General features: G+C 42.4%; 1 protein-coding gene across 1 annotated transcript in view; it reads left to right on the forward strand.

The window, feature by feature from the left end:
- smg1 (SMG1 nonsense mediated mRNA decay associated PI3K related kinase) overlaps window positions 1-12,100 on the forward strand; it is a 153,093-nt gene that overhangs the window by 56,333 nt on the left and 84,660 nt on the right. Inside the window, exons 25-33 of the mRNA XM_033041229.1 lie at window positions 808-1,009; window positions 1,204-1,313; window positions 2,318-2,465; window positions 3,131-3,290; window positions 8,755-8,875; window positions 9,248-9,496; window positions 10,184-10,471; window positions 10,556-10,700; window positions 10,895-11,033. Coding sequence (XP_032897120.1) covers window positions 808-1,009; window positions 1,204-1,313; window positions 2,318-2,465; window positions 3,131-3,290; window positions 8,755-8,875; window positions 9,248-9,496; window positions 10,184-10,471; window positions 10,556-10,700; window positions 10,895-11,033 — 1,562 coding nt within the window. The remainder of the gene's footprint in view (window positions 1-807; window positions 1,010-1,203; window positions 1,314-2,317; window positions 2,466-3,130; window positions 3,291-8,754; window positions 8,876-9,247; window positions 9,497-10,183; window positions 10,472-10,555; window positions 10,701-10,894; window positions 11,034-12,100) is intronic.

Here is a 12,100-nt window from a genome sequence, read left to right on the forward strand (position 1 = left end):
ACACCTCTGCTCAGTCCGTCTTAACCTGCCTGTTCTCCCAGTGACTCAGCAATTCCCCCTCCCATTCCCAATCCGACCGTTCTGTCCTGGGCCTCCTCCATTGTCAGAGTGAAGCCCAGTGCAAATTGGAGGAACAGCACCTCATATTTCGCTTGAATAGCTTACACCCCAGCAGTATAAACATTGACTTCCCTAACTTCAGATAGCCGTTGCATTCTCTCCCCATCCCCTCCCCTGTCCCAGTTCTCCCACTAGTCTTACTGTCTCCTACTACATTCTATCTGTCCCGCCCCCTCCCTTGACATCAGTCTGAAGAAGGGTCTCGACCCGAAACATCACCCATTCCTTCTCCCCAGAGATGCTGCCTGACCCGCTGAGTTACTCCAGCATTTTGTGTCTACCTTTGGTCCATATACATCCTCCCTCACATCCATCCAAGGACCCCAGCAATCCTTCCAGGTGAGTGAGGTTCCAGTACACCTTCTCTAACCTCATCTACTACATCCGATATTCCTGTTGCGGCTGCCTTTACATCGGACCAAGTGCAGACTCAGTGACCATTTTGCTGAAAACTTGCACCTGGTCTGCCAAGGCCTACTGTAACTGCTGGTTGTTAACTATTTTAACTCCCCTTCCCATTCCTACACTGACCTTTCTGTCCTGGGCTGCCTCCATTGTCAGAATGAGGCTTGCATGTAAGCTGGAGGAACAGCACCTCGCTTGGATAATCTACCAAACCCACATCCTGTGCCCCATTTGTACACTACATCTTGGCACTATCACTAATATCGCTTTTATTTTTAATAGCTGAAAGCAAGAAGACTGTTCTTACAAAGCAAAGTGATACATCCCCTGAAGTAGTGAATTATTTGGCAAACAAAGCTTGTGAATGTTACATTTCATTAACTGACTGGCCAGCAGTGGAGGAATGGCAAAATTCTACATTAGCCTTGAAGAAAGGAACTAATGGATCATCCATTCACATGAAGGCTGATTTAAACTACATCAGGTTAGCAACGATACTGCAATGTCTAATTTGTACATTGTCTATACAATCAACTTGCCTGAACAATGTACGTTTTGAAAAGCAAGGGCATCTCCATTTGGCAGAATATTACAATTATAAAAATATCTAGACTGAAGCTCAATCTGCAGAAATGATCAGACGAGAAGAATCTAATGCCTTGGTGATTTTTGTTACAGAGCTCTCGGTAGTTTTGAATGTGGTGATTTTTCTGCATGTCAGGAACAACTGGAATTATTACCTGGGGAGGATATCAATTTCATAAATGGAGCTGCTAAAGAAAAATTAGGTATGTAAGAATAACATCCTTTGAGTCATGATTTGGAGTGCTTTCCCAGTAGAATTTAGATACAAAGTATCATTTATGACATATAAGCAATTACAATCCTGAAGTCTCTTCTGCAATTTAGGATGTGATTTACCCACCTTTGCCATTTGTACTCTTGCCTATCAACTTTTTGTTTTCACTTCTGGAAATTCCATTTGCGACATCAAAGGTCCATCGAGCTTCTCCAATATTTTTTGCTGTACTTCAATTATCATTCCATGTGCTCCACACAAGTGATTACAATCCTGTCTTTGATTTTGGACACAATACCCTGGCAATATTTATTTGGGTATCTAGTGCCTAAATCCAAACACTATACTCATGATTAGGTTTGACGCAACCATATTTTTAATATTTTAATGTATTAAAAAAATGAATAGTTTAATGATCTAGGCATAAGAGTGCCCTCACTTTGCAGAGCATCTTACTTTTCTATCTGGGGACTGCCTTTTATTAAACCAAAATCTGCTCATGAATGGTTAGGAATCAAAAAGCTTAATAATTTGAAAGTTTTAAAATCACTGAATTTATGTTCTGTCCAGTTGATAAATTGGTAGATAATGCACTTGATTTATGCACAGAAATTCCAGAATAGTTAACTTTTTATTACATAACCTGAATAATTATCTAGTGTGTAAACAGTATAATGACACCTACATTTCTTTGCTTCTAATTGCCTCCTACGTTTAGAGAAAAACCTTGTTGATCTTCTGTGAATGCCCCAGACTTTACATTCAGCCTTGTCTAAACCTCTCATCTTTCAGGATAAACTTCTCATCTAAAAAGAGAATAACCTTCCACGTTAGATTTTACTGGTTTTGTGCATGGGTCAACTGAAAGCTATTTCTAATTTTTATTTTCTAATTCTCCAATTTAATAATTGTTTTCTTGGATATATTTATCTCCAGATTGAGCTGTTAATCTTTGAGGTGAAAATATGATAAATACTGAACATTCTTTTGTAGACATGAAGAAGCTGCTTCCAAATGTGATGAGTCCTGACCCAAGGGAACTTCAAAAGGCCATTGAGGTTCAACTCTTGAGAAGTGCAGTGTGTTTTTCCTCAACTATTGAACAACCCGAACAGGAAAAAAAGATCCAGAATAGCACTGAGTAAGTGCATGTGTTAACAATCTGCTAACACTGTGGTGGTTGATTATTTTGGATGCAATTTGTTTCAGTTGATTTTAAAAAGCAACAGTGTGAATATTTTTGGAACAATATATTTCTGAGAAGGTTCACAAATTCCATTTAAAAAAAAAATCTACATGAACCACATTTAAGAATAATTTGTGCCATTGCATATCTTTTGGAAAACTTTAGTTCAAAAATTACTTGGTAATACTTAATTTATTTTGGCACTCTGGACCTGAGCAATTTGGTGGTCATCTTAATTGTGAAGCATCAACATTTTGTTTATGTAATTCTTGCTTTATCTTCCAATTAACATGGCATCAGGACTTGCAATATTTGTGACCTAAAGATTTTTATAATCAAGAAGAAAAATTTGACATTGGAATGCTGAATATAATTTTGGTAAATGAGTCATCTGCTGATGCATTTAAAAAGTTATCTTGTATCCATCTGTTCTACAACCATTTTCTGATTGGCAGCAGTGCAGTTGGGGAGCGGTATAGTATAGCTGATTGTCTGGTGTTTCTTCCAGCATCTAGAATGAATTAGCAACTGTAAAAATTACAAGTTTAGAAATAAGAAATTACTTTCTCAAAAGTAAAATGTATAATTAATGAGTTTTTGAATGCATATTTATAAATCAGGCACACAGTGAAGTATCTGAAGCAGATGGCTCGAATTGCTGTGGGGCCATTGAGACTCTCCACATTATCGATGGCAGGGTCTCTGCCAATGATGAGCACGCTACAGCTGTACTGTTCAACTGCTCTTGAGAATACTGTGACAAACAAGTTGTCCACTGAGGTATGTTTTCTAAACTTCTAACAGGTAGAATTTGTTACAAGACGTATCAAACACATTAAACTTCAGTTGTCAAGTTTTCACCCAATCTTACAGTTTATCTATATCTTGTAGAATCCCAATGTCCTCATCACAGCCAACTAGGAATCCTTAAATGTTATTCCTTCGCCAAGGCAGGGCTCAAAATTAACGGCTGACCGGGTGCCAATTGCCACCTAAAGTCACGCCGGGCAACCTAAAAGCTGCTCCATGTTTGCCCGGCTTGGCAAGCACCCGGGACACCTGCCGTTCAACTGTGAACGGGCCCCCCTCTCTATCTCTCTCTCTCTCTCTCTCTCTGTCACTCACTGTCTCCGCCCGCCATCCGTGTCCGGGCCGCTGGGCTCCGCTCTCCGCTCTCTGACTGCTCCTCGTCCGCTGGCATGGCCGGCTGCCATGCGCACAAGCACGGCCAGCACATCATCGGCCGCCCTGCACATGGGCACTGCCACGGCACTGGCCGGCGCCGAGCATTTTCTCCTTCCCTGTGCATTGTGGGAGATCTGACCGCCATTGCTGTCTTGCCGCCACCTCGCCGCGACCGCTGAAAACCAACGCAGAATCACTCCCTGGAGCTGGAGTAACTCCCTGGAGTAACTCTTGCTTCAGGGACCAAGAGTTACTCCAAAAATATTCTAAATGGAATTTAAACTGGAGGTGATGAAGGGTCCACCACCAAACTCAAAACTCTGAACAACAACAGCCTATTGCACTTATATCTATTTATTTATTGTGTGTATATATATATATGGTCTATGGTATATAGACGCACTGAACTTTTATCTCCTGTTCTGTATTATGTTTACATATTCTGGTGTGCTGCAGCAAGAAAGAATTTAATTGTCCTATCTGGGACACATGACAATAAAATTCTCTTGACTCTTGACTTGGACTTAAGCAAAAAAGGGTTCTTGGGGAAAAAAAAGAACTACCTTAAATTTAGTTGCGTCTGGTTGGGTAACTATGGTAGGGTGAAGACTATTCCATGCTTTAATTGTGCGGGGGAACTCCATGGAGCAGCCAGCATCTCTGGATAGAAGAAATTGAGTGACATTTTGGGGGTAGAGGTCCTTCTTTAGACTCCCTCTGATTTTAGTGTGTTTAGTTTAATTTAAAAATACAGCATGGAAACAGGCCATTCGGCCCACCAAGTCCACGCCGACCACTGATCACCCGTATGCTAGTTCTATCCCACACATTAGCGATGTGAGTCAAGAGTGTTTTATTCTCTCACGTCCCAGTTAGAACAATTAAATCCTTACTTGAAGCAGCACAACAGAATATGTAAACATAGTACTCTGTAAACAATGTTATAAACTAGAAACCAAAAAAGTGTTCTATCGTATAGTATCGTGTGTGTAGGAAGGAACTGCGGATGCTGGTTTAAACTGACGATAGACGCAAAAAGCTAGAGTAACGGTTAGAGCAAAACGAGCTTTTGGCATCCAGAACGGAGAATACTGATGCGTTGCCTATTTGAGCAGCAACGTCCTCTATTGTATGCATAGGGTAGTGTGGGCATTTGATAGCAGTGTTAAGATCTCTGGGGTTTATGCATATACGGATCTCCTCTTTTTTTGTTGTGACCACCATGGTGGAAACCCAGTCAGATGCGTCTGTAACTTCAGCAATAACACCCATGGAGACCATCCGCTTGAGTTCATTGTAAACTTTGTCACGCATGGCATGTGGAACACGATGTGGTGCTCGAACCACAGGAGTGACGTTGGGATCAACAACAATGGTATTTGAGGGGCAACTTGCCAAGTTTGTCATTAAACAGGTCTTTGTATTGAGAGAATACTTGTTGAGTGGGCGCTTCAGTGAGAAAGAGTTGATGGAGAGCGCAACCAAAGTATACCAGGCCTAGATCGTGGCATGCATTGATACCGAGCAAAGTCCCTGAATCCCCCTTGACAATATAAAACTTTAAGGTATGGGGCTGTTTGTCTATGATGCACTTTAAATTAGTTTGTCCAAGTGCATGTAGAACATCTCCCCCGTAAGTCCGAAGCGTGGCTGATGCCTTTTTAATACGTTCAGCATTACGATTTAAAAAAAAACTGATAACGAGATGACATTGCATTTGGCACCCGTATCAACCTTAGCGATCAAGGGTCTGTTATTCACGAATATGGTTACCTCAGGGTCAAGTTGCTCTTTAGACGAAGGGAGGACAGAGTGGATGGCAGAGCTGGTATCTGTACTTTGAGAGCTGAGCAGGGGATGGCAAGTCAGGCTCTTGGAATTCGTTATCAACAAGCTCATGTTGTAACAGGTGCAGGCTTGTCCTTGGAGCTGGTTGAGTCGCACGGGAACAGCAGCAACTAGCAACGTGGTTTAATTTCTTGTAGAAGTTGCAGGTTTTCCCATAAGCAATACAGAACTGTCGACCAGTAGCATGAAAATAGTTGCAATTTTGACATCGAACAGTAGATCCTCTCTGCTGCCAGACAGGAGAGGGTTGGGAGCGGCTGTTACAGGAGGAGGTGTCTGTAAGATTGACACTACTGCGAACGCTGACCGGAGGGCACAGACTTAATGTGAGAAGATTTTATCTCACCAATCCGACAGGCGTGCTCTGCTTGATTAAGGGTTAGGTCAGTATTACGAAGCAGTTCATCCCTTAACTTGCTATCAAGCATACCTCCAACAATATTATCACGTATGAGTTCATCACACAGATCATGAAATTGGCAGCGTGTAGCCATGTGTTTTAAGCCTCTAATAAAACATTCAATCGGTTCATCAATCTGTTGCATACGAGCATAAAACCTGGTTCGTTCAATAATGTAGTTCGAGGGCAGGTCACACAACTGTCTGAACTTTGCAAGCAAGACGGCAGGGTCATACAATACAATACGATACGATACAATATAATTTATTTGTCATTTGAACCCCATTTCAAACGAAATGTTGTTTCTGCAGTCATACACACAAGAAAGAACCAAGACACAACACAATTTACACAAACATCCATCACAGCGCATCTCCTCCTCGCTGTGATGGAAGTCAATGACTTATCTCTCCCCTGCACTCCCCATTCCCCTCCCGATGTCAGATTCAAAGCCCCCGGCGGGCGATGGTAATTGTCCCGCGGCCATTTACGCCGCGCCGGGTGATGCAAGGCCGCGCTCCGGGTCTTGGTGTTGGAGCCCCCGGCGTGCGCTAGCAAAGTCCCACAGCCATTCCAAGCCGCGCGGGGCGATGATGTAAGGCCCCGCTCCAGGTACTCTTCAACCCCGCAACTCGGGCAGGAGAAGTCGCCGTTGCGGACGCCCCGAAAAGCGGTCTCCCAGCAGGGACCCGCGGGCTCCCGGTGTCACTGTCCACCACACCTGCGGTAAGCCTCCGAATCTCCGGGGTCAGGTCGCAGCCGAGCGCCACCACAGCTCCACCCACTCCGAACTCGGCCAGCTCCATGATGGTGAGTAGGTCTGCAGGCTCCGCGACTGGAGCCCCAGGTCGTTCCTGCTGGAGGCCGCTCCACGGTGCTCGGCCCCAACGACAACGGAGACCCGACAGAGAAAAGGTCGGGTTCTCCGTGCAGGGGATAGATTTTAAAAGTTTCCCCACCCCCCGCCCCCCACACACATACCCACACACATATACAAAAAAAAAATAATAAAAACTACATTCAAACGAGACATCAATCGTCTCTGCAGGCACTAGGACCTGTGCAAACGGCAGGCATCCAAAACGGCAGGCTCAAATGTGAAATTGTCGGCACGATTCATTGCCTCAGGGCCAGCTATGTTGAGTAATACAGAAGCACGCACATCAGGAGGGTCGTTGCGATGAACGATGCGAACATAGTATTGTATTGTATTGTATTCAAATTTATTGTCATGTCTCAGTTAGAGACAACGAAATGAATTTCCCTTACAGGCAGTATCATAAAAATAAAAATAAATAAATAATAATAAATAATAAAACATATTAAAAATAAAATAGAATTTAAAAAAAAGCACAAACACTGAAAGTCCACGACACAACATAACACAGTGGCACCAAGGTGAGGAAAGCACCATAGTCCAGCCAGCTTCCCCTCCGTTCTTCCCAGATGTTCACTCGTGGTCGAGGCCTTCCTAGCACCCGCAGTCGCCGCCCCGGGTGGCCCGATGTTCAGGCCCTCAAGCCGGGCTGGTGGAACGCCGACGCCGAACCCCGACGGTGAACATCCTCCTCCTCAGCGGCCCGGACCTCCTGATCAGCCGCCTCCCGCAGCCGGAGTCCGCAGCTCCCGAGTCCGCAGCTCCCGAGTCCGCAGCTCCCGTGTCCGCAGCTCCCGTGAATGTTGTCACGCTCAAAAAGAGGCCAGCGTTCATCAATGTCAGTCAAAGATCAGAGGACTAGGACGGCGAAGACGAGTTTGGCATGATAGAGATAACTAGCAAATTAATTAAAAAAACAAAACCCGATAAACGTGAACGGAGTAGGTAAGACTCGCTCTCTGACGCCATGTAATGAGTCGAGTCAAACACATATCAAAATACAACACATGTTTATTAAATCTACTTACAGCATCGAACTGCAGCTCATTACATTTCCTAGCAGCTACTCATACTGACTGGCATATGCAAACACTTGTTAATATAAAACGCATATTAGGCGGAGTCACTACTAACAAGCACTACAATTGGCTTGTAGGAAATAACCAATCTACAAGCGAGTTTTGAAAAATATGAATCATTCGATGGACGCATGAACAGGCAGGAAATAGTGATGCAAACCAAGCAGCAGCAGATGGGATTTGTTAGATTGGCATCCACAGACATAGTGGGCTAAAGGGCCTGATACATTGCTGAACATTGATATGTTAGGAGCACATGGCATGGATACAATGAAAGGACTGTATAGAGTTGCCTGGGTAGACAAAAGTGCTGGAGAAACTCAGCGGGTGCGGCAGCATCTATGGAACAAAGGAAATAGGCAACATTTTGGGCCGAAACCCTTCTTCAGACCCGAAACTTTGCCTATTTCCTTTGCTCCATAGATGCTTCTGCACCCACTAAGTTTCTCCAGCACTTTTGTCTACCTTTGATTTTCCAGCATCTGCAGTTCCTTCTTAAACGTATAGAGTTGCCTGTTTTGTTTATGATTTATGATTCAAGATATCAATTTACATTTGTCATTCAACTCATTTGTGATCATCGGGCAGTTTCAATTGTCTAGGCCAATAAAATGGCACAAGTTCATTGGTAGTTTGGAGCAATCTGAGAAGGTTGCTTAATTACCATCCCCAGTGAGTTATGGTCACTGAGGGTTTGGACTGTGCAAAACTCATGACAATAAATACACCACAGCAAAAAAAAACAACGGCAGGGCTCTAGATGTGATGTGAATGCACCCATAATTGGAAATAGCTGTGAATTTTGTACACGTGGAATTATGTAATTTGTATTAATTAACAAAATTGTTTGTGCAGGATTGCCTTTTGCCACTCTATAGTGAAGCTCTGCAATCTTGTAAACAACATGATGTTCGTCCCTGGCTTCAGGCTTTAAGGTACACTCTGTACCAAGCTCGAATAGCTGAAAAGTTGAAAGGTAAGACATTTACCATAGAAGTAATTTAAAAATGAATAAAACAAGCTTCTGTTTTTGCTAATGTTCTTGTTACTTCCCCTTATCTCTCTTTACCTCCTTCCAATGGGTAAATATCTAGCTTGCTCACGCTAGTTGACTCAGATGCAATACCAGTTAAGTTATTTGTGGTACCAGGTAAAGTCTCAAGGAAGATCTTAAGTTTTTCTGAATGAGGAACTTTCCTGAATATAAGGAAAGTTTTACTGTTTTTATTAAAGTCAAACATTAAACCAAATGTTTTTTTGAATGTTTAAATGTCTATTTGAAAAATGTCATACATGTTAGATGTTTAAAAATGTATTCACATCTGAAAATGTAAAATCTTTTGTCCAGGTTCCAGTACTTCAGTTAATGGACATCTCATGGAACTGGGACTCACAGCCGTTAAATTTGCTCGTAAGCAGGGGAATGTCCTTCTAGCCACGAGACTGCTTGAGCAGTGCAGTAAGACTTCATTGAGTGATGTTAACACAACGCGAGATTTGGTGCATCTATTCAAACAGATGTCATTTCACGGCACTGTTAATGAAAAGTGGGGACCAGAACTTGATATCGAGAAGTCAAAGCTGTTATACACTGCAGGTAACTGAAGAAAAGATTTTAATATAAAATATTCCCAATATACATTTTTTTCATTATCTCTGGCTATTTTACAGTGCATGCAGAAAGTATTCAGACTCCTTCATTTTTTCCGCATTTTGTAACATTACAGGCTTATTTTAAAATGGATTAAATTCATTTTTACCAGTAAATGGAATGACAGAATGAAAGTAAATTATTTTCATTCTGCCATTCCGTATTTACTGGTATGAAAATGACCTGAACTTTTGTTATCAAGCAATGTGCACACACGGTGGTACCATTTCCTGTTGCCAGTCTTTCTGAAGAAGGGTTTCGGCCCGAAACGTTGCCTATTTCCTTCGCTCCATAGATGCTGCCTCACCCGCTGAGTTTCTCCAGCACTTTTGTCTACCATTCTTTTGACTGACTTTAGGAACTCTTTGCAGCAGCTAGGTTAATAAATCTATCTTCAGCTATCTAAACTCCATGATGAGGTGGAATAATGCTTGACTTTCTATACTCTGGGCCAATGGCACCTGTAATTATGGACAGGAATTAATATTATTTAAATTCTAGGCTTTCCTGTCTGCAAAATATGAGATTTTGAATTTAAGCCTGTTCTGAGCTTTAGTGAAGTTAATCATTTTGGAAGTACATTATACTCTGTTGATAAACTAAATATTTGAAACATTTGATCAATGTCAATAGGTCATTCCACGCATGCCATGGAAATGCTGAGTTCCTGTGCTATAGTATTTTGTAAATCTGCCAAATCAGAATCTGCAGTTGCAAAGTCGATACTCACATTGACCAAGTGGATTCAGGCAGAATGGAAAGAAATGTCTACTCAACTGAAACAAGTCTTCAGAGCTCAGCAGCAAAAATCGATTATTGGCCTACCAACCCTGGCAAAAAACATACACACTTTGGCTGAGCTGACCCCTCCTGGTTTAATAGAGGAAGCAGATTGTCCCAAAATGGTGGCAGAATCAACAGGTGGGAATGCTGACATTCATTTCACACCAATGAGCAAGAGATTTGTACATTCTTAAAACTAACATTACCTTTGTTTATTTTCAGTGAATATAGGAGTTGGAGAACCGGACTTCATTTTAGGGCAGCTGTATCATCTGTCAGCAATTCAAGCACCTGAGATAGCCAAGTCTTGGGCAGCTTTGGCTAGTTGGGCATACAGATGGGGCAGAAAGGTGGTTGATAATGCTAGGTAAGTATGTGAGTGATTGGATCAAATTATTTCAGCTCGCAATTACATACAAATGGATTGGGATTAATAAATTGATAATATATGTTATACTCCATAAATTTACGTTGACTCACTTATTTGTGGTCAAGAACGAACATTGCCTTCTACGTGGATTCTACAATTTGTGATCAGTTTTTGGTTGTACTTTGAAACAGTCAGGGTGAAGGTATTCCACTTCTGACCAGAGAGAAGGCAGAAGTTCAAAATCTACTTCCAGAAAAGACATCTGAAGAAGACAGAGAAACAATTTATGGAATTTTGGGACAGGCTTTGTGTCGACCAACTGGAATTCAGGTGAATATTGGAAAAGTATGCTCTTTTGTTTTTATCATTTCACATGAAATATATGCCTCAAATATTTTTTGTTAAGATTAAATCCAAGCTATATATCTGAAAAATGAATATAAATAGTTGTATTATTAAGTTTGTATACTCAAAATTTAGTTTGGCAAGATAACATTAACAGGCCCTTCGAATCACAGAGTCCATGCCGACTACGAGTTCTGTTATCCTACTTTTGCATCCACTCCTTACAAACTAGGGGCAATTTACAGATGCCAATTAACCTACAAACCTGCACATCTTTGGCATCAAAGTCTGTTGCCTGCCTGGTGTCCAGGTTCAAGACATCTTGTGTAACCTGCAGAGGAATTTGAAGTTGGAGGGGATAGATCCAGTCATCATGGTCATGTGGGTACCAATGATGCAGGGAGAACAAACAAAGAGGTTATGCTAAGGGAAGTTGAATAGCTAGGGATTAAATTGAAAAGCAGAACCAAAAAGGTAATGATCTCTGGATTGCTACCGGAGCCACATGCAAATTGGCATAGGGTTGAGAAGATTAAAGAGTTGATTGCGTGGCTCAAAGATTGGTGTGGAAGAAGTGGATTTGAAATCATGGGACATTGGCACTAATATTATAGAAGGAGGGAACTGTTCCGAAGGGACCGTCTCTACTTGAACCTGGCTGGGACCAGGGTCTTGGCAAACATAACCAAGGCCGTAGATCGGGCTTAAACCTAAATAGGGGGGGGGGGGGGGGGGGGGGGGGAACGGGGGGGACTGCTGTGAGAGACGTTGGTGAAAGAGTATCTGAGCTGGGAGCTGAGTTGAAGGTTACACGTCCTATTGGAAAGACAGTCAGAGCTGAGGAGGTGGGGTATCTCCTCTGGTAGGAATGAAATTCAGTCCTTAGCAAGGGGTGACCTAGGATGTGCTGGGTAAGATTAGAAACCTAGAAAATAGGTGCAGGAGTAGGCCATTCGGCCCTTCGAGCCTGCACCGCCATTCAATATGATCATGGCTGATCATCCAACTCAGTATCCTGTACCTGCTTTCTCTCCATACCCCCTGATCCCTTT

The sequence above is a fragment of the Amblyraja radiata genome, chromosome 22, assembly GCF_010909765.2.
Source record: "Amblyraja radiata isolate CabotCenter1 chromosome 22, sAmbRad1.1.pri, whole genome shotgun sequence".
In the NCBI taxonomy this organism is placed as follows: Eukaryota; Metazoa; Chordata; class Chondrichthyes; order Rajiformes; family Rajidae; genus Amblyraja; species Amblyraja radiata.